General features: G+C 37.4%; 2 protein-coding genes across 2 annotated transcripts; one reads left to right on the plus strand and one right to left on the minus strand.

The window, feature by feature from the left end:
* The first annotated feature begins 112 nt into the window (after positions 1-112).
* Positions 113-3,008, plus strand: LOC120427532 (mitochondrial tRNA-specific 2-thiouridylase 1). The gene is made up of 2 exons (XM_039592398.2): positions 113-289; positions 1,922-3,008. The coding sequence occupies exons 1-2, from the start codon at positions 214-216 to the stop codon at positions 2,974-2,976; spliced, it is 1,131 nt and encodes a 376-aa protein (XP_039448332.1). The 5' UTR covers positions 113-213; the 3' UTR covers positions 2,977-3,008.
* Positions 3,007-22,652, minus strand: LOC120427531 (transmembrane protein 165). The gene is made up of 5 exons (XM_039592397.2): positions 22,074-22,652; positions 17,616-18,029; positions 16,207-16,704; positions 3,723-4,011; positions 3,007-3,662 (listed from the first exon to the last, which is right to left on the minus strand). The coding sequence occupies exons 1-5, from the start codon at positions 22,245-22,247 to the stop codon at positions 3,574-3,576; spliced, it is 1,464 nt and encodes a 487-aa protein (XP_039448331.1). The 5' UTR covers positions 22,248-22,652; the 3' UTR covers positions 3,007-3,573.
* Between the last annotated feature and the right edge of the window lie 363 nt (positions 22,653-23,015).

Consider the following 23,015-nt stretch of genomic DNA (forward strand, 5'->3'; position numbering starts at 1 on the left):
AACGTCAACGCGTGGTAACATGCGTTACCTGCGCTACGATTTGTCATAACGGTGGCAGTTGACCTAATCGAAAGTACCGTTTTTTGTTTACTCTTCTGGGCTTGACAGCTGTTTACTGTTGTGTAACTGTAGTTTGTGTACTCTCTGTGGCAGGATCGTTGTGATTGCGGTTGTATTCAAAATCCATGAATGGGTTTTACACCAGAATGAAAAATGTTTCGAAGGGTCGTGGTGGGTGTTTCCGGCGGTGTCGATAGTGCCGTTACGGCGTATTTGCTGAAGCGGAAAGGTTTGTGTAAAATTTTAATTGTAATGTGAATGCAAATAATACATTAAAGAATATTGTGAAATAATTAAAGACTTCAGTATAAATTTCTAAAAGAACTTAATTACATTGCGAACTTTTTCTGGGAAAAATGATTAAAATGGTAGTAGGGATAATGCCTTCAGGATGACCTAGACCAACCTGGAACAACTTGATAATCTGAATTTTTATATATATATATAAAATTAGAATAAAACTTTAGTTTTTTTACAATTTGGAACTCTTTTGAGATATGTTGGATCCTCCAAAGTGTCCTGCAATTAAAAATCTTGGAATCTTCAATCGCAGAATTATGATTTTACTAGGATGTCAACACATTTTCATGTTTAGTGGGTCTCTACGGCATCAATAATTGAATTGAATTATTGAGCATGAGCATGAGAGACCACCCATGGTTGTCCTTCTCCGTTGCTGAACAGGACCATAATATCCCATCAGCACAACCGGTCACACGCTTCAACGATCAAATGATGTTTCCCTTATCAACAGCATGCATGAATGCGCTGAAAAGATAAAACATCACGATCATCAAAACTAGAGCCGGTGCGAATAGGAAACAGTCGTTGGCCACCAACGGCGCCCGCCATGTCAGTTTGTAGATCTCAAGGGATGGGACGGGAATGTTAGTTAGCACAGGCTGCTACCAAGGGTGGGTTCTATACGATATCCACACCCCCGCGTGTGCCGGAAAACTACTTCTACTTGGGATTTTGTTAGTGGGTAAGGGTAATGGCCAGGATTCAACATAGAGGATGATGATGCGACCCAATAATCAATAAATTTTGTTTAATGGTGTGATGTATTATGCATTCTCAAGGCAATCAGTCGGAGTATGCGGATGAGACTATTCCCGGTTATTTGGTGTTGAGTTTAGCATAAATGATTTAATCTTAGACAGCCGGCTGTGGAAAGATAAAACCAACTAAAATGCGAAAACGCGAAACCGCCCGGATCGAAATACACGCACAATCGGGGGGACAACAAAGACGGAAACGGCAACGAAAATCCTGCGCGAGGACCACGACGCACACCGTTCAAATTCTCCAACTCAACTGTCAAACATCCCGAAACCGCCCGGATCGAAATACACACACAATCGGGGGGACAACAAAGACGAAAACGGCAACGAAAATCCTGCGCGAGGACCGCGACGCACACCGTTCAAATTCTCCAACTCAACTCAATAATTGAATTGAATTATTGTTGACTATTTGAAATTGCTGAAATCTTTGAAAAACTTTAGAGATGTTCTGGGAACTCCAGAGTGTTCTGGAATACAGATCTTGGAGTCTATTGACGCAATAGCACGACTTTTGAAGCACATTTGATTTAGATCAAAAATTCTTTCAGTGGCTTCAAGAAGGCAACAACCGGCACACGCTGATTCCTTTTGGTGCTGAAATTCTGAAAGTTGAATTTAATACAGAATATTTTATAGTGATGATTAATTTTCTTCGAAAATGATCAACGGCTTCACCTTAACCAATATTTCGATTTTGGTTCACTTTATTAAACTTTATTTTAAGACATAAAAACATTTTAAAAACATCATTGATTCAATAAAATTTATTCACCTTTTAAAAAAATCCAACGCAGGTTTCGACGTTCGCGCCGCCTTCATGAAAAACTGGGACCTCATCGACGAGAACGGGTACTGTTCCGGCGAGCAGGACTGGCTAGACGCGCAGAAGCTGTGCCGCCAGCTGGACATTCCCCTGGAGCAGGTCAACTTTGTCAAGGACTACTGGCTGGAGGTGTTTGGGAGCTTCCTGAAAGACTATAGCGCCGGGATAACGCCAAACCCGGACATACTGTGCAACCGACACATCAAGTTCAATCTGTTTTACAAGCACGCTCGCGAACGGATGGGCGCGGACGCGATCGCCACGGGTCACTATTGCCGAAGCAGCTTTGGGCCGTTTTTGGAGAACTACACCGAGCAGGACAGAGTACGACTGCTGACCGGCGTGGACGAGATCAAAGACCAGACGTTCTTTTTGTCCCAGATTGGGACGGAAGCGCTGCGTCGCACCATGTTCCCGATCGGTGGGATGATGAAGCGCGAGGTTAAGGCGTTGGCTGCGGAGGTTGGGCTGGAAGCGTTTGCGAGGAAGAAGGAGAGTATGGGCATTTGCTTTGTGGGGAAGCGGAGCTTCCAGGACTTTATCGGCGAGTACATCGAGAGTAAACCGGGTGGGTTTGTGGACTTTGAGACGGGACGAGTCGTGGGCGAGCACAAGGGACTGCACCACTGGACGGTTGGCCAGAAGGCCAAGATTGGAGGGTGCTTGAAGCCGTATTTTGTGTTTCGGAAGGATGTTGAAAGGAATGTTATTTATCTGGTGGCTGGAACGGATCATCCGCTGCTGCGGACGGACATGGTCTTCGCCGAGGATCCTGTTTGGTTGAATCGGCCGGACGATTGGGTGCGGGGAGGTGTTTTGAGGTGCCAGTTTAGATTTCAGCACACGAAGCCGTTGGTGGGCTGTAGCGTTATTGAAACGGACGGCCACAAAGTTTTTGTAAAGTTGGATGAACCCTTGAGGGCGATCACCCCCGGCCAGTATGCTGTTTTCTATCGAAATGAAGAGTGCTTTGGAAGTGCAAGAATTACGAAACCTGGTCCGTCCATGGTTTACAGCGATCGGTAGTATTTGAAATAAAGCCAAAGTTAAAAACAATTCAAATTTACCAATTATTTCTATATTTCACAATTTTATATCTTACATTCTGTTTCTAAGCACACAATCTTCAAAGAGCGTTCAACTTGTTGGACTTCAAGACAAGAAACCGGCAATGATAAGTTTCCTTTCTTCGTTTCCTAACAGAGCTGTTCAAAAAACGGTCGAATTTCAGTCAGAATTGCTACTCAATTGTTTGTCCAAAAAACCTAAAAAACACGATTGATTCTAACTTTACTTTCCTTAAAATTCTGAACAACTGTTTCTACGAAGAAGCGGTTTACAAAAATGCGTGATTTACTCTAGCTTCTTGCTTCAAACTACGTCCCTGCTTTTATTTTATTTTTACCAAAACTGGGGCTCTTTGAGTCAGTTCAGTCAAACACTTCTACCCTCCAAATCAAACAACTCCAATCAATTTTTGTGTGTGTTTTCAATAAGGTTCATTAAACTACGGCAACAAATGGATGGGTGGTAAACTATGCTTGAATAAAGGCGCGCGCCAAGATGAGGCATGGTACAGTGGAACGTTTTCTTCTTCAATAATCCAGGGGGGGAGGTCAAACCTTACGGAACGTTAACTGGTTCCTCTTCGGGGCTGAAAAACAGCGCACTCACGGCAAACAGTAGGAACACGACGCCACCGATGAGGGTCACTAAAATTGAAGCAATTCTTGGTCAGCAAGTTTCAAAAACCTATTAAATATCCAACTCACCAGTCCTCACGGAGATCTTCTGCGCAATCATGCGCCCGCCGATGACGGCCAGCCCGGTGCAGATGGCGTGCCCAATCACACCGCCAATGATGACGCCGTACACGTTCTCACGGGCCGCCAGAATGATGGTGGTCAGCTGGGACCGGTCGCCCCACTCGGCGAGGAACGTCATCGTGAATGCCTGCATCAGGATTCGCAGCAGCAGGTTCCACGCGCTTCGTTGGTTTTTCTTGCGGATGATGCCCGTTTCGGCGTCCTGGATCAACGTGGTCGACGCTTCCTTTTCCATCTGCGGATGCAGTGGGAAGAAGAAAAAAAAACACAGTTTCGAGCATTTAGTTAGAGCAGGCCGTTCAATTCGCTTGGGTTAGGCACGGATTGGCTCTACAGAAAGGCTTGCGCGGATTAAACAAAACAAAACTTGAACAAAAGCACGTGGCAACTAAAAAGCAAACTTAAGTTGAACTAAACATTTGAAAAAGCACAGGAAATAATAATAAATTTAACTGAGGAAGAAGTTTAAATAGCGGCACCGGAAGTGTTTCAGCTGTTAATGTGGAGGAAGTGTGTGTCTGTGGTACGCGTGAGTGCATTGTGGTAGAGAATATAGCATAATAAAACATAAAAAAAACACATTCCTTTATGGGAGCGATTTCTAGAACGTAATTTACACAAGTTTGATTGTTTCAAAATTTTGAACAAAAATCTCATTTTCGAATCCCCGATAGTAAAAGTTTGAAAAGATGCACTTCTTACCTAAAAAGATGTCAAAAACTGTTAAATAAAATCAAAAATATCTACTATTGACTCTTTTGGTAAAAATATAAACTTAACACAATATATTGTTTACATTTTGTCGCTTTCGTGCTAACTCGCACGTGCATGAATTTTTGGGCCAGATTGAGTTAAAAACGCCGTTCTGTGCAGCTCTCGATGCCTCACCTTTTGACCTTCACAGATCCCCAAAATTCGATTTAAATCCTGAGATATTCAATAAAAACTGAAAACTCCCTGCATTTTTCTCTCTATTCATATGAAAGAAGTGTCAATCTCGCGTGCTATCTCGAAAATTAATGTAAGTGCGACAAAAAGCAAAAAGATTTCAGGTCAGACCGAGTTTGACACACGTAAAACATTAAAGAGGTCGAAAATCTTCCAGCACAGCAATTTTCCAGTTCTTTTTGGGGTTCCAAACAACTCCCATAAATTTGGGAACAATTTGTTTAGTCCTCACTTTGCGCAAAGCGATTTAATTTTCTATGGGAATTTGCATGGGAAAAACTTTTTTTGCAAACTTCCATGTATTCAAAAAATAAATGAATAAAGATGTTACTTTTCGATACTAGTGCTGAAAAGTAGAACATTTCAACACTGGTATTAAAAGGTAATAATTTTTCAATCTGTTATTTTTGGTAGAGGAAAGTAGGCCATTTCGTCGTTCGAGGACAGGAAATCGACCCTGTCGTGCTATCTTGTCGCACGTCACTTTTTGATGTTCCGAGATAAACGCGTTTTAATGTTCGACCTTGAACAAACAAAAACTAGAGCACGCAATGTAAACAATAACAAACAGGTTTTGCTTTGATGACCATTCTGAGCATTATCCCGAAGTTTGGCAAAGCAACCAAATCCTACCAAACTTCGAGATAATGCTCAGAATGGTTAGTCAAGCAAAACCTGTTTGTTATTGTTTACATTGCGTGCTCTAGTTTTGGTTTGTTAAAGGTCAAACATTAAAACGCGTTTCTCTCGGAACGTCAAAAAGTGACGTGCGACAAGATAGCACGACAGCGTTGATTTCCTGTCCTTCTCGAACGACGAAATGGCCTACTTTTCTCTACTAAAAATTACAGATTGGAAAACTATTACCTTTTAATGCCAGTGTTGAAATGTACTACTTTCCAGCACTAGTATCGAAAAGAAACATATACACTCAAACCCCGATGGTTTGACACCAACTGCTGTCAAACGAACGGGGTCACGTTTTAGTTTGACACCCCTTTTACACGGAGTTCACACACACTACTAAAAGTTTGTTTTGATAGTGTGCGTGAGCGCCGTGTAAAAAGTGACTGTTCGTCACTTTTTAGTTTGACTTTGACCAACCAACGGGGTACAAACTAAAAAAGTGTCAAACGAAAAAGTGACCAACCACGGGGGTTGAGTGTATTTTTTTGAGCACAGGGAAGTTTGCAAAACAAGTCTTCTTTTTGCAACTTGTGCAACTAAACTTTGGGAAATTGTTTAGTGCCCCAAAAGGAACTGAAAAAGTGCTGTGCTGGAAAAATGATTTTGTTATTACACCACGCAGAAAAATATTTTGTAGAATCAGCCTGTACGAGGTTTGATTCAACAAAAATTTTGTTGAATATAATCTTTTGTTGTTTTGAAAAAGTTGCGTGACCCTATTGCCCCACTAGGGTGTAATATCAATATCGATTTTCCAGCTCAGCACTTTTTCAGTTCCTTTAGGGGCCCTAAACAACTCCCCAAAGGTTGGGACCGATTGGTTTAGTCCTCACTTTGCGCAAAGCGATTCAATTTTCCATATAAATGTGTATGGGGAAAACCATTTTTTTTATTTTGATATTTATCAAATCCACGTTTCATGCTATAGGCCAGTATGCAGATCGGAAGGAAAGGGGTTCAAGAAACAGTTTTACGAACAGCAGAACAAAGAAGAGGGAGCGATTTCTTGGGGCTTTTCTTCACCCTCCTCTGACTTGCTTGCGCTGCCGCTGCTGCCCATTTGATTTTTTTCTTGACCGGTTCCTTCCGAAGTGCGTATACCGCTTATATCAAACCCGGACTCATATTCGGATGCTCTGGAATGTGCTCTTCAACTTTGCCGAAGAGAGTATGGTGCTAACTTGCTTGAAAGAAGTTATAGCGTCCTCAAAACTCGTCTAAAACGTGATTTCCGAGCAAAAAACACGTTTTAGACGAGTTTTGAACACGCTCTTTTTTTAGGGACATAGCACAATACTCTCTTCGGCAAAGTTGTAGAGAACATTCCAGAGCATCTGAATATGAGTTCGGTTTTGATATAGCATAAAACGTGGGTTTGATAAATATCAAAATCCAAAAAAAAAAACAAAACCAATCGGTCCCAAACTTTGGGGAGTTGTTTGGGACCCCAAAAGGAACTGAAAAACTGCTGTGCTCACTGACTTTGCACAACTTTATTTTTTTCCATACAACCATATTACAACCTATTGCCCCACCCTGTGCACGCTAGTGCATTTACCGAACTGTGAACTGTGTGGATGTGCAAGATGCATACAAGTGAAAATGTACGTTAACAGTGTTTTTTTTTGTATTTATTTAGTAACAGTGTTTTAAATATATCATACTTTCAGTTCTCCGCGACTTCAATTATCATGTCTGAAATCTCGTTCCCCAACTACCACTGCTCTTTTTCCGTCGCGAGATTCTCATGTCCCCCAAGGGCATCTCCACCGCAGGGACCTAATTGCGTTGCAAAGCTAATTTGGCACCCGCGTCAAGCCCACCGCGGTACTTGTGGGAGAGCTAATTTAGGTTCGAGTTCATCCGTGTTCATCCGAATCTAAGGGCATCTCCACCGCAGAGATCTAATTGCGTGGCAAACCTATCGGTTGGATCCCCAGTTTTAGCTTTGCTCCGTAGCTAATACACGTTTTCGCACCGCTGGGAGCTAATTTGGCTACCGAATCAAGCCCACCGCGGGGATCTAATTTAAAAATTTTCATATTCTAGCCGTTTTGTTGATCGAAATCAATAAAACTACATTCTAGCGTGATAGAACATGCTTCCAATTGCATTATTTGTCCTAATTGTTTACTTACATCAATAATACATCATTTTCAAATTTTTAAAAGAGTTCATCCGATTTGCTCCCTACATGTTTGCACCCCAACTTTCGCACCGCGAGTAGCAAAGCTAAAGCTAAATTAGCCTTCGAGTTCATTCAGCGAAGAAAAAGTTCATCGGGAATCCGTCGAGTAGCCAAGATAGGTGCTCGAGAAGTCCCCGAGCCGAAGGTGGCTAATTTTTTCAGCGATTTTTTGAATTATTTGTATTTGTTTTTGTTGAAGATGCATTTATTTTGAATATAAAATATGAATGAATATTAAAGAAATCAGTAATTTATTTCAAAACGATTTTATTAAATTGAAAGGTTGTGGAATTTATATATTTTTTTTTGTATTTTTTAAATAAAAAATAATCAACCACATATTTTAATATAAGCAAATCATCACCGAAAATTTAAACATGAATGTCCAAAATTTAAAAATAACTAAACTGATTTGAACGTGGGTCTCGTGGCGCAGGGGTAGCGGCTTCGGCTGCCGATCCCGATGATGCTATGAGACGCGGGTTCGATTCCCGCCTTATCCACTGAGCTTCTATCGGATGGTGAAGTAAAACGTCGGTCCCGGTTTCTCCTGTCTCGTCAGAGGCGCTGGAGCAGAAATCCCACGTTAGAGGAAGGCCATGCCCCGGGGGGGCGTAGTGCCAATAGTTTCGTTTTAGTTTCGTTTTAAACTGATTTGAACATTTTTAAATGATGTATAAAATTCAAATATATATCAAGCGAAACAATGTAATTGGTCCAATGTGAGTTAGTAAACAAAGGGGGTGTATCTTGCTCACGTCAGTGAGGAGTAAGAAAAAATTACGAATACGTTTATTTTTATTATTTATTTTTTTCATTTTATTTAAAAATATTTTGAATGGTTGTACCGTAAAGGCTGATACGCAGATCCGAAGGAACGCAAAACTCCATATAAAAAAAAGCCCAAGAAACGGTCAGGGAAAGGGTCACGAAAAGATTTTTCTTAAGCGGTACGCAGCATAAACGAAAAATGGCGTTTGACGTTTCTTCGCGCGGTGCTTGTTTGCAATAAAAGAATTGGAATTTTCCTTTTTAATAATCTTGTATTCGATATAATTATATTTAAAATCCCCGCCGAATCTCAAAATGCATAATTACGAAATTAAAAGGACAGATATAGTTTTTTGGTCGAAATGGAGTAAAAAAAGAAGTTGTTTTTATAGCTGTCGGCCACTATTGCTAGTACCAATTAGCAACCTCTGGATTGTAAGTCCAGTGCGCTGCACAATTGATCCACACGGACGGGATCGAAATCAAGTAAAATTTACAAATTTACGAAAAACCCGAAATTCTAACATTCAAAAACACAATTTTTATCAAAAATAAAAAAAATGAATTCAAAATCAGAAATTTGAAAATTTAAGAATTTGGGAATTTAAGAAATGAGGAATTTAAGAAATGAGGAATTTAAGAATTAACGAATTTAAGAATTTAAGAATTAAAGAATTTTAGAATTCAAGAATTCAAGAATTTAAGGATTTAAGAATTTAAGAATTTAAGAATTTAAGAATTTAAGAATTTAAGAATTTAAGAATTTAAGAATTTAAGAATTTAAGAATTTAAGAATTTAAGAATTTAAGAATTTAAGAATTTAAGAATTTAAGAATTTAAGAATTTAAGAATTTAAGAATTTAAGAATTTAAGAATTTAAGAATTTAAGAATTTAAGAATTTAAGAATTTAAGAATTTAAGAATTTAAGAATTTAAGAATTTAAGAATTTAAGAATTTAAGAATTTAAGAATTTAAGAATTTAAGAATTTAAGAATTTAAGAATTTAAGAATTTAAGAATTTAAGAATTTAAGAATTTAAGAATTTAAGAATTTAAGAATTTAAGAATTTAAGAATTTAAGAATTTAAGAATTTAAGAATTTAAGAATTTAAGAATTTAAGAATTTAAGAATTTAAGAATTTAAGAATTTAAGAATTTAAGAATTTAAGAATTTAAGAATTTAAGAATTTAAGAATTTAAGAATTTAAGAATTTAAGAATTTAAGAATTTAGGAATTTAAGAATTTAAGAATTTAAGAATTTAAGAATTTAAGAATTTAAGAATTTAAGAATTTAAGAATTTAAGAATTTAAGAATTTAAGAATTTAAGAATTTAAGAATTTAAGAATTTAAGAATTTAAGAATTTAAGAATTTAAGAATTTAAGAATTTAAGAATTTAAGAATTTAAGAATTTAAGAATTTAAGAATTTAAGAATTTAAGAATTTAAGAATTTAAGAATTTAAGAATTTAAGAATTTAAGAATTTAAGAATTTAAGAATTTAAGAATTTAAGAATTTAAGAATTTAAGAATTTAAGAATTTAAGAATTTAAGAATTTAAGAATTTAAGAATTTAAGAATTTAAGAATTTAAGAATTTAAGAATTTAAGAATTTAAGAATTTAAGAATTTAAGAATTTAAGAATTTAAGAATTTAAGAATTTAAGAATTTAAGAATTTAAGAATTTAAGAATTTAAGAATTTAAGAATTTAAGAATTTAAGAATTTAAGAATTTAAGAATTTAAGAATTTAAGAATTTAAGAATTTAAGAATTTAAGAATTTAAGAATTTAAGAATTTAAGAATTTAAGAATTTAAGAATTTAAGAATTTAAGAATTTAAGAATTTAAGAATTTAAGAATTTAAGAATTTAAGAATTTAAGAATTTAAGAATTTAAGAATTTAAGAATTTAAGAATTTAAGAATTTAAGAATTTAAGAATTTAAGAATTTAAGAATTTAAGAATTTAAGAATTTAAGAATTTAAGAATTTAAGAATTTAAGAATTTAAGAATTTAAGAATTTAAGAATTTAAGAATTTAAGAATTTAAGAATTTAAGAATTTAAGAATTTAAGAATTTAAGAATTTAAGAATTTAAGAATTTAAGAATTTAAGAATTTAAGAATTTAAGAATTTAAGAATTTAAGAATTTAAGAATTTAAGAATTTAAGAATTTAAGAATTTAAGAATTTAAGAATTTAAGAATTTAAGAATTTAAGAATTTAAGAATTTAAGAATTTATGAATTTAAGAATTTAAGAATTTAAGAATTTAAGAATTTAAGAATTTAAGAATTTAAGAATTTAAGAATTTAAGAATTTAAGAATTTAAGAATTTAAGAATTTAAGAATTTAAGAATTGAAAAATTTAAGAATTTAAGAATTTAAGAATTGAAGAATTTAAGAATTTAAGAATTTAAGAATTTAAGAATTTAAGAATTTAAGAATTTAAGAATTTAAGAATTTAAGAATTTAAGAATTTAAGAATTTAAGAATTTAAGAATTTAAGAATTTAAGAATTTAAGAATGGGGGGATTTGAAAACAATCTTGAACGGATGACGATTGTTTGCATGCTGCATCAAAGAACTTAATGTTTGAAGAAGTGATTTGGTGAGAATGGAAAAACCTCGGTCTTAGCCTTAGGGTCCAAGAAAAAAGAAAGAGTGTATTTTGTTTTGCTGTAAGAGGGAAAAGGTGCGGATTCTAAAGGAAGAGTTTGAGCATTTCGTTGAGTGCTTGGTGGACACAGAATGGTGCTGACTCTGCGAGCCTGTTGTGCGGCCGATGACAGTCTGCTTGGGCGACAACGAAATGATAACATGTTCGCGGAACAATCGGGTGAGGACTTTCTGATTTTTTTTTTTTCGTTTGTTGAAAAAGTGCACTTTTTGTTGCTGGTCTCAGCTGCGTCTGTGTTCGTTTAGTGTTGTGACAGATCGCGCGTGTATGTATGTGTGTCATCGAAAATTTAAAGTTTCAAAAGAAAGGGTGCCAGAACATCTACGTTAGTCCATTTGATGTTTTTTTCTCTATTTTTTTTCTGCAGACTTTTGATGATCCATGTTTCCACTATTTTTTTGAGTTTTAATTTCATACTGTCGCGCTACTAAAATGAGGACCAACTAAACGGTTTAGTGGATCCGCTGTAATGTGGATTAAAGTCGTGACCAATATATATGTGTGAGCGCGCGCGTGTGCGTGTGTGTGTGTGTGTGTGTGTGTGTGTGTGTGTGGGTGTGTGTGTGGTGTGTTTGATTGTTTGTTTTTCCTGTGCCAGTGTTTTTTTTTCAGGATATATCAGTCGATTCGGTGCTGTTAAACGTTCCGCGTCGTGGTCGGTTCTCCCCGCTAAGTAATTCCGTCGCTATCGTTTCGTAACGCCGGTTTTTTCGTTATCTTTCATATGATTAGATCTGTGAAAAGTTGTTTGGCTTCGATTCGGGCGCGTTTGTTTCTGTTGATTATCCAGTCAGCCTTATTGTAATCATCGGTTTTATCTCTTTTCCGTGCGCGGTTAATTCGACTTTACATTGCTTTTGAATATTTCCTCATTCTTCTCAATGGCTTAATATTATTCTTTTGCCGCGAAATAATTAAAAATCGGTCGATAATTAAAAATGTTTCTATTGTCATTAAAGAGATCATCACGTTTAAGTTATTGTTTCAATTTCATTACAATCGGTTAAGTGGTGTCCTGTTTTCTTTTCGTTTATATTCGTTGATCGTAATAATTTATTCCAACTGGCAGTTTTAGTATAAACTCATTAAACTATCGATTTTATGAAGAGTAATGCATCTTTCATTAACTATTTTCGAAATTTGCCCGCGTTATCTAAATTGTAAATACAGTAAAAATATACTGATAAGTCCAGCCCATAGCACTACTGCTCGGTTGGCACGCGTTCAATTAAAACACATTTCAAATAATCAAATATTCATCTTTCCGCAGCCGGCTGCCTAAGATTTAAAATTTTCAACCGATAAACAAAATGCTCATGGTCACATCACTGCCACTCGTGAATCCTGACCTCATACCCATCTACTAACCCCCTCAAAACTCATGTGATACTTTGTCGGAGAAGCAGTCGATTGGGCGGTCTCTATCACTCAAGTATCGGACTAACATTCCCATCCACTTCCCCGTGACTCTACCACTGGTCGTGGCCGGCGCCGGTATTGATCAGCATGATAGGGGCCTTTGAGAAGTTGCGAAGCGAGGAAAGATAGCACCCACTCATCTTCCACGGCTCGTGGATGTAACTTCTGGGGGTCCTGGTCAATAACGGAGTAGCAACTGCGGGTGGGCACCTATGCTTATGCTTATGCTTATGCTTATGCTTAAGAATTTAAGAATTTAAGAATTTAAGAATTTAAGAATTTAAGAATTTTAGAATTTAAGAATTTAAGATCAGAATTGGTTACTAAAGCCCTATGTAAAATTTTATGTACAACGGTAAAAAAAACACGATTAAAACCCATTTCTGATCACTGTTTTTCATTTTAATGCAAATTTTTTTTTGACAAGACAACATTTTTTCGATGGATCAATTATGGTCTCCTTGGAACGAGCTGTCAAGTAGAAGCTTTTCTGTCAAGAAGGACCGCGAGGTTAATTTTCAAAATTGATTTGAAAATCCATTTTAAATTCTTAGTTATCGTACTCAGAAAAATAAGCTTTATCGCTCTAAACCATAATATCAGCAATCTAAGCTTCATTTTAGGACCCTAGGAAGCTCGGATTGCTTGTTTTCATATCCGTATTGGCTTTTTTTTTTAAATGTTTTGCTTGAATTTTGCTTTTTACTCAATACAAATGACTTGTCTCTTGCATGTCCGGCAGTAGATCGACAATGCGTTGAACAAAATGAATCGAACACAGCCCCAATCTAAACTAAAAAACAAAACTGCATAACCCCACATTACCAAAAGTCATTTTTCATGCGTGAACTTGCAGCACGGGAGGGAAAATATCTCCAAACTCGAAGAATTGAAATCGAAAAATCAATCATCACTCCTAATGTAAACATTTACTAACGTGAGCAGGATAAACTCTTTGTTTGCAATCTCACATTGACCCAATTACATTGTTTTGCTTGAAAAAACCATCCGTCAGACGATTTGCTCCCGGTAGATCCCGGAGCTAACCTGAGTTTTGTTTAGATTCGGATGAACACGGATGAACTCGAACCTAAATTAGCTCTCGCACAAGTACCGCGGTGGGCTTGACGCGGGTGCCAAATTAGCTTTGCAACGCAATTAGGTCCCTGCGGTGGAGATGCCCTAAACAAAACTCAGGTTAGCTCCGGGATCTACCGGGAGCAAATCGTCTGACGGATGGTTTTTTCAAGCAAAACAATGTAATTGGGCCAATGTGAGTTTGTAAACAAAGAGTTTATCCTGCTCACGTCAGTAAATGTTTACATTAGGAGTGTTGATTGATTTTTCGATTTCAATTATTCGAGTTTGGAGATATTTTCCCTCCCGTGCTGCAAGTTTACGCATGAAAAATGACTTTTGGTAATCTGGGGTGATGCAGTTTAGTTTTTTAGGTCAGATTGGGGCTGTGTTTGTTTAATTTTGGTCAACGCATTGTCGATCTACTGCCGGACATTCAAGAGACAAACCATTTGTATTGAGTAAAAAGCACAATTCAAGCATAACATTTTAAATAAGCCAATACGGATTTGAAAACAAGCAATCCTAGCAATCCTGATCTTAATTTCTTGAATTCTTAAATCCTTAAATTCTTAAATTCTTAAATTCTTAAATCTAGCAAAACACTGTAAAAGGGCCGAAGCCGAAGTGTAAACAAAGAGTCTATCCTGCTCGTTCCTTATGTAAACATCAACTGACGTGAGCAGGATAGACTCTTTGTTTACACTTTGGCTTCGGCCCTTTTACATTGTTTTGCTTGAAATTCTTAAATTCTTAAATTCTTAGATTCTTAAATTCTTAATCCTTAAATTCTTAAATTCTTAAATTCCTTATTTTGACTTCAATTTTTGATAAAAATAGTGTTTTTGAAGCATTTGGGTTTTTCGTAAATTTATATTTTCGAATTTCTAAATTTCTGATTTTTAAGCTTTTGTAATTTCGACTTGTAATTTCTGAATAAAATAAATACTTGAATATCAAAATTATTATTCAATTCTGCATACTTTTTTTAGAATTTCCAAATTTAAGATTTTTCACTATGGAGTTTTTCAGTCAGATAATAGATATTTGTATGATAACTGTCAAGTTTATTTTCACTCTGGTTTACTTCATTTCGATCCGTGTGGTTCAATTGGACAGCGCACTGGACTCACAATCCAGAGCGCGCTGGTTGGTACTAGAAATAGTGGCCGACAGCTATAAAGACAACTTCTGTTTTTACTATATGTGTTTGATTATTTTTTATTTAAAAAATACTAAATAACACAATTTTTCAATTTAATAAAGTTGTTTTAAGCCAAATTACTGATTTCTTCAATATTCATTCAAATTTGATAATCAAAATAAATGCAACTTCAACCAAACAACGACAAATAATTCTAAAAATCTCTGAAAAATTAGCCACCGGCAGCTCGGGGACTTCTCGAGCACCTATCTTGGCTACTCGACGGATCCCCGATGAACTTTTTCTTCGCTGAATGAACTCGAAGGCTAATTTAGCTTTAGATTTGCTACCCACGGTGCGAAAGTTGGGGTGCAAACATGTCGGGAGCAAATCGGATGAACTCTTTTAAAAAATTGAAAATGATATTTTATTGATGTAAGCAAACAATTAGGACATATAATGCAATTGCAAGAATGTTCTATCATGCTAGAATGTAGTTTTATTGATTTCGATCAACAAAACGGCTAGAATTTGAAAATAAATAAATTAGATCCCCGCGGTGGGCTTGATTCGGTAGCCAAATTAGCTCCCAGCGGTGCGAAAACGTGCATTAGGTACGGAGCAAAGCTAAAACTGGGGATCCAACCGATAGGTTTGCCACGCAATTAGATCTCTGCGGTGGAGATGCCCTAACAGAGCGTATCCACAAAAGCCGCCTGAAAACAAAATTTGCCAACGCAGTTCAACGAGACGTAACGCGTGGTCGGTTCCCAATCCCCCTCCTCTCGCGGTCTTTCGTTGCGATTTTCTGAGAGAACAAAATAATCTTCAGCGAGTGTGTGTGTGAACGAGGAAAAGAGAAGAAGTGATGTTCTTGCTGGCAATCACGAGATAAGAGAAGAGCTATAGTGACTGTCGCTATCACGTCTCAATATATACTAGAAGCGAACCGTACAAATCTTCAACTTTAGCCTAGGCCGTAGATGTTCAGGATCAATGCGTGCATGATTTTTTTTATTAAATATTTTTGTCTAATTTAAATGCTGGGTGGTTGTTTACTAGAGAATCCCAAGGAAGAATGGATTAATTCTCAAACATTAACCCTTAAAGGTTGCACTATGAAAGGATATTATTAGATCGATGTAGCCTAAATGAGGACAAGATAAAAATGAATTCGTGCACAGTAAAAAGGGGTGAGAGTAAGAGCAATAAGCTGCAAATGCCAATAGAAATAGACAATTCCAGTGTGTGTAGATCTATGAATGGTGTGTGTAAGAAGTGTCAATGCTTGAGGGGGACATGGTGGAGAACAAAAACAAAACAAAAATGATTCACTGCTGGGTGGGTGGAGTGGAGATAGAATCGCATGAAACAGAAGAAAGGCGAACGCAACAACCAAAAATTCACACCGCGCGGGTTAGAAAAGAAGGAAGAACACATGTGGCTTGTGGTTGGTTGGTGTTTGGTGGTTGTCTACATCTAACTCTAGCTTTCGCTGAGCGCATTTAGTCTTCGCTAACCCGTTTGCTTGCGCCGTTCGAACCGGCCTCCGAGACGTCGTTCGCGCATCCTCCTTCGCCCGTGGTGATGGTTCCGTTGGTGGTGGCGCCCGCACCGACCGCTCCTCCGACCACCCCAGACCGTGCCCGGGCCTGCTGTTGATCCATGACGATCGCGTTGAGACTTTTGGACGACGCATGCTTACTTCTAGTTAAACTATTAATACTTCTACTATCACTGAGATGATGACTAGCGAGATGGTGATGATTCGAGGAGCCGGCAGCGGCCGCGGCCGTGTGGTGGTTGAGCGCGGATGCCGATGCGGACATGCGAACGGTGGGTTGGTGGTGGGCCAGTTCGGTGGCCCCGTTCGAGACGAGCGAGTGGATCGATCCGTTGAGGGCGCTTCCGCCGCCGTTGGGTCCCATTGGGGAGGTGGTACCACCGCTGCCGAGGTGCTCGTTCAGCGGAACCAGTTCCACCGTTTCTTTGCGGCTTCCGTTGAGCGAGCGCATCAGCTGAACGACGACGCGTGGAGAAAACGAGTTCAGAGTGGTGTGGGAGGTGCGCGGAAGAACAGGTTAAAAATAAAGTTTAACTTTGGTCATTTTGGCTGCTAGTGAGCTTTGGGGTGTGCTGAAGGATTCTTGGAACTGGGACGGAACTTATACGGGACAGAGGCTTTGAAGAACTGAATTTAAATAATTAGTAAAACAGGAAGACGAAGCCAAATCCTAGAAAATGTCTTCAGACTGAAAGCAACAAATGAGGAAAACACAATTACAAAACATTTACCCAATTAGTTACAAAAACATTAACTTGATGACGGAACCATTTTATACACGATTTACAACTTTCATCAAATTGCTTCAAACATATCAAAGTCGGATTGACCAGCGCAGATTCTGTCCACGCGTGCCACCATTCTCGTCACTCTCATCGGCATTAGGCACTACAGCAACACAGTTAATTGTTCGATAACAGTTCGTCGATGATTCCCTCCTTTCCTCCACCGATTTTGCGCTACTTTACTATCTCACGTAGCGCGCGATTATATCAATGAAACACGAAATGTGATAGATTGGGCTGCAACACTTTATCAGCAACACGCTCTTATTTTTGGGACGTGCTTGACTCATCGTGGAATCATTTTAGAGACCCTTTTTTGCTGTTGCTTAGAAGGTACAATTTTGAAAAAAGGGACAGAAAGGGCACACAAAGCAACGGAAGTTAGAAAGAAAATATACAAAACAGAGAGAAGTCAAAAAATAATTCATTTAGCAAAACATAAAAGAAAATTTGGTTAGTCACAACGGAACGGAACAAAAGGAACCTGTCCTTAAAAGATAACGGGATGTCGGAGAGAGAGAGAAATAGGGGAAGGGAAGACGCAAGCGAAAAAGAAAACCAGAGTACAAAAAGGCCCTACCTCGTCCTCGCGTTTCCGCAGATCCGACTGCACCTCCTCCAGCTCTTCGGCCGCTTCCGTCGCCGACATGTAGTAGCCCTCCTTGAGCATCTTCAGCCCAAACAGGGCAAACAGCGCCGTCGAGATGTAGTACGTGTAAACGCGCGGAATGATGGTGGCGGCCATTCCAAATACCGCCGACAGCACTGTCATCAGGGCCAGGGCGGCGATCGCACCGGCAAACACCGTCAGCCGGGGATGCCGCATGGCCATGATCGCCGCGATGAAGAACGTCTTGTCGCCCAGCTCGGACACGATAATCACCGAGAAGGACGCGATGAAGGCGTGCATGAAGCCCACGTCCGACGAGAGGAGGCCGCCGCCGGCGGAGGACTTTTTCTCGCCCGGACTTCCACTGCTTTCGACGTTGGGGTTCTGGAAAGGAGCAATCGAGTGGAAACGGAGATCGTTAGAATAAACATAGATTAAGTTTTTCGTGCTAAAGGTTAGTGTTGGTCTTTGTTCTCAAATTTCAGATCCGTCCTCAAAAGGTTTAGGAAGTAAATTTCACATTTGCGGAATTGTATCACGTTTTTCTTTTGTTTTTTTTTGCGGATCGAGGTGCGATAGCCAGGATTAAGTCAGTCCAAGTCCGGTTGTGTAGAGGAACGAACGGTAATAAGAAGTAAATCTTTCCCGGTTCCTGAGGGGAACACCCTTGAAGAGTATCGAGGCCGGCATTTACAAAGCGGATTCAGTGACAATTTATTTTTCAACTTAATGTTAACATGTTAAAGTTAATGTTAACATTCCATAGGTTGTCTTCCTAAGGTGTCTTGATAAGGGTCCAGTTTGTGACGATACACTACCTTTCCTTTACAAACAATCGAATCCAGAAGGGAAAAGATCACCAGTTGTGTTGGTCCGAGCCAGGATTTGAACCCCGATCTACCGCTTACGAGGCGGAAGCGCTACCACTGGGCTACGTGGCTCGGTCAGGAACGGTAATGGTCGTGTCAATCACATGCGGATCGCTCGCATTCCATGGGAGCGGGGATTGAGGACATGATTGGGTAGGTTAAAATGAGATTGTGTGTGTGAGAGTATGTAATAGTGTTATGGTGTAAATAAGCTAAAACGAAACTTCGTGCTCAATCCTACATTCTTCCAGAAAAAGTGGATTCTTATGAAAATTAAACAGAAAGATAATTTTAGGCAGGTGATAATCGTTGAAATTAGTTCAATTTTCAAAGGCTATGTTGCTTTTTTTAAGATTTACTGATTGCTTTTTATTTTTGATAAATAAACTAAGTCAAAAATACATTGTGAGAAAGGGTGTGGTATTCATGATTGCTGAGAGTCGCTATCAGTAACAAGTTTTTTAACCAGAGACGCATCGAGCACAATCGGCTCAATAAAAGCTCTTTACCTATCTGTATCTGTAATAATGTAGAATATTTCTCTAACAGTTGTTCAAGACTTGAAATAACTGTTTTCTTCGACACTACAGAAGATGGAAGGACAAACTTGTTGGAAATTATACAACTATGAATATTGCAAAGCTCTATAAGTTATAGCAACGGAAATGAAAAATAATAAAACCTCTGATACCCATTTTTCGAGTTTAGAGTTGATAAAATCAAAATCAAATGGTGGATAATAAACAGAAGAATCAGCGAGGAAGTGAGAATCAGTAGAGCAAGAAAAACAGGAGATAGGTGATAGCTGAAAATGGAAAGTGGGGGTTGAGTGCTCAAGTACATCCACAACAGTTGACTCAACATGCTGCGAATCAAAACAATTCCGTCTGCAATCACCCTTTTCTTTTAGCCGTCTCGACTCTGACCCTCGACATTTTCCCCATACAGAGCTGGCAAATAGTTTCTATTGAGCCGATAGAGCTCGATGCGTCTCTGGATACAAGTGGATTTAGGTCAATTCTTCTGGTTGTTTTGGTAAACAGATCGAGTCCGAACTATTTGATGGTCACCGTGGAAATAATAGGTCTATTCCCGTACTTGCAGAATTGCAGAATTTCTGCAGCTTCTGCAGAATTCTGCAGCCAGCATAAGTCACTTTTTTGCAGCACGTTCCCGTACTTTTCAGCTCGCTCTCTTCATCTCTCTCTTTTGCAGAAGTTCTGCAAGGAGAGAAGCGGCAAAAATTTTGCCTGGGTAGCGCGTTCCAGTACTTTTTCTGCAACATTGTACACAGTTGAGTGGATTTACTCAAACTGTGTAATATATTTTTAAATATTTCAAAATATTAAAAAAAAAATGGTTGACAAAAAAGTAATTGAAAGAAGTTTACCTCTAGAACTGGGACATTATTGTTATATGCAGCACAACATTTTATTTAAAAAATCAAGGATGTATTATTTATTAAGTAACTAGAAATCAATTATGTTTAGGTAGAAATCATATATGAGAAACAACTTAAAAAATTTACATTAGGTAAACAATTTTACAAATGAGAGTGGCAGGTACGTTTAATAAATATGATAAAAAAGACAAACAAAGGTTTTATACAAAAGCGATAAATACATGTTTAATAGCAGAATGTTTGAAAGATTATTCAGGATTCAGTTTTTTTTTTAATTTATGAGTTCAGAACACAATAAATTCAAAAGCTACAGTTAAAAATAATAAGATAGAAACTCAAAGAAATTATAATTTCAAATACAAGTAAAATTAAAAAATTCTGTAAATCCAAATTTTTGAAACTCAAATATAAATAAAACAGGAATTTAAGATTTTAAGAATTTAAGAATTTAAGTATTTAAGAATTTAAGAATTTAAGAATTTAAGAATTTAAGAATTTAAGAATTTAAGAATTTAAGAATTTAAGAATTTAAGAATTTAAGAATTTAAGAATTTAAGAATTTAAGAATTTAAGAATTTAAGAATTTAAGAATTTAAGAATTTAAGAATATAAGAATTTAAGAATTTAAGAATTTAAGAATTTAAGAATTTAAGAATTTAAAAATTTAAGAATTTAAGAATTTAAGAATTTAAGAATTTAAGAATTTAAGAATTTAAGAATTTAAGAATTTAAGAATTTAAGAATTTAAGAATTTAAGAATTTAAGAATTTAAGAATTTAAGAATTTAAGAATTTAAGAATTTAAGAATTTAAGAATTTAAGAATTTAAGAATTTAAGAATTTAAGAATTTAAGAATTTAAGAATTTAAGAATTTAAGAATTTAAGAATATAAGAATTTAAGAATTTGAGAATTTTAATTTTGACAAAATATTTTTTTTTTGTTCATATAAGAATACAAATTGGTAGCACCGTTAAAGGTATAAATAATTATTTGCCAATTAAATTTACCTGTTATTTAACACACATATTTAGTATATTCCAAGGTATATTCGAAAACAATCGAAGATAAAAAAATATTCCTAAACAAATATCTATTTGAAATTATGAAACTCAAAAGAAATGTGTCTTTTAAAAGTTTTTAAAAACATTTTTTTTATAGTACAATTTTTGTTGGGGTACTAGCCGTGCTGTAATACTATGGCTTAAGTTATCAATTTTTTATCAGGTAAAATATTAACACTGAAAAAAAATCGCTATATCATTTACATAAATGAACTAAGCCTGAAATCGTTAATATAAAAAAAAAAATCGGTCTCAATAAAACCAGACATAAAAAAACTACCCCAAAATCATTTATTATTACAACTTATAATAAAATGCTTAATTTCACCCAACTTGCAGATTTTATGTAAGCGTGTAGTCAGCATCCACCACACCAAATTGCAGTAACTTTTCAACAAGAAAGAGAAGAGAGAGAGCTTGCAGAAAAGTACGGGAACGGTTTTGCTGCAACTTCTACCTCTCTCACTGCAGAAGTTCTGCCTGAGAGAAAAGTTACTTTTGTTGCAGAAAAGTACGGGAACGCTCTGCTGCCATTTTTGTGCAGAATTGCAGAATTGTGCAGTATGGGAATAGACCTAATGATTGTCATTCGGAGTGTATCTATGCCCGCTTTACCTTACTTTTCTACCTTTGCTTTAATTGGTATAATTGGTAAAGAACTAACACCAAGAGTTGTACGTACAGATTTTATGATTAAATAGATTGATTTGTTTTAATTTTATACAAGATTTTAATGATTTGTTTGATGTCAACGTTAAATGCTCCAGCAGTCAAAGAATAATCTTTTTAATATAAAATCTGCTATCTCTGCTGGTCGACTAAGCAAGTACTCAAGAGAGTGCTTGTTTCCAAAGCAGTAAATCGTTACATTTGTACTGATTTGTGCTGCTTTCATACCCGCAACACACTCATCACAATATCAAACAGAAGAGCTCTAACTCCTGTTCTGTTTGCCCATTGCTGCGTTCGTGACGCCAGCAGAAGCTTTATCTCAGGGGCATTGTCGTTCATTGTCGCCTGCCTGATGTCAACTACACCCTCTCCCCAATCTGCCGGAAGACCTTCATGTGAGGTGATAGTGGGCAACACACTTACGCTCAACTCCGTCACCATCGAGATGTCCTCCTCGGGCATCTTGTTCGCGCCGACCCCGGCCGTATCCAGCAGGCACAGAAGCATCAGGTAGAACACGCAAAAGTACGAGCAGCTGACCGCCGCCTGGACAATGTTCCGCAGCACAAACTTGTTCATAATACTTTTGCCGGACATGATGACTTTTTTTTATTTATTGCTATATTTATTAACTTTATGTAACTAAACCGATCAATATCACAATAAGTGGGGGTGACTGCTTTACAAAAACACTGTCGTCGTGGGAGCGCTTTTGTTGCCAACAGCCCTTCTCCAGCCCAGTTGCACTTGCTCAAGGTGAAGGTGGTGGTTCGTCACTGGCTCAATCTTTGTACTCCGGATGAGCCTCCTCCAAGTTTAGAACGATGACGCGAAACAAACGCACTATGTACACAAAACGACGGGTCTAATCTCAGTGGCGCTCGGAACTCCGGATTCCCGGCAACAACCGCGGCGGTCGACGTGTGGCAAACGAATATTAAAAGTGCCTAATTTGCAGAAAAGTTTCTTGCTCCTGCTCCGTGTTCTGCACCAAGGCAATAGTTGAAAAATGACGACGACGACAACATTCGCGCGATGACGTTTATCGATGCTCTGTTGACAGTTTCGGGTTACGGAGGGGGGTTTGTGGATTAGGTCAACTGCAGGCGTTACAGCGCGTTACAAAAATAGGTCACAAAGTGACTGAAAATAGGGTTTTCCTCAAATTTTCCAATACGATTTTTTGAGTTCAGGTACTATAATAATAAAAATGGTTATAAGGGTTGAACTCGAAAAATCATATGAATAAATCATGATTTTCGGTGAGGGTGTTCTGAGAAATTTAACGCACCGATCGGAATTTTTCAACCAGATTTTCATAAACCATCAGACTGATCGGTGCGTTACATTTCTCAGATTGTTTCT

The sequence above is a fragment of the Culex pipiens genome, chromosome 2, assembly GCF_016801865.2.
Source record: "Culex pipiens pallens isolate TS chromosome 2, TS_CPP_V2, whole genome shotgun sequence".
Taxonomy (NCBI): domain Eukaryota; kingdom Metazoa; phylum Arthropoda; class Insecta; order Diptera; family Culicidae; genus Culex; species Culex pipiens.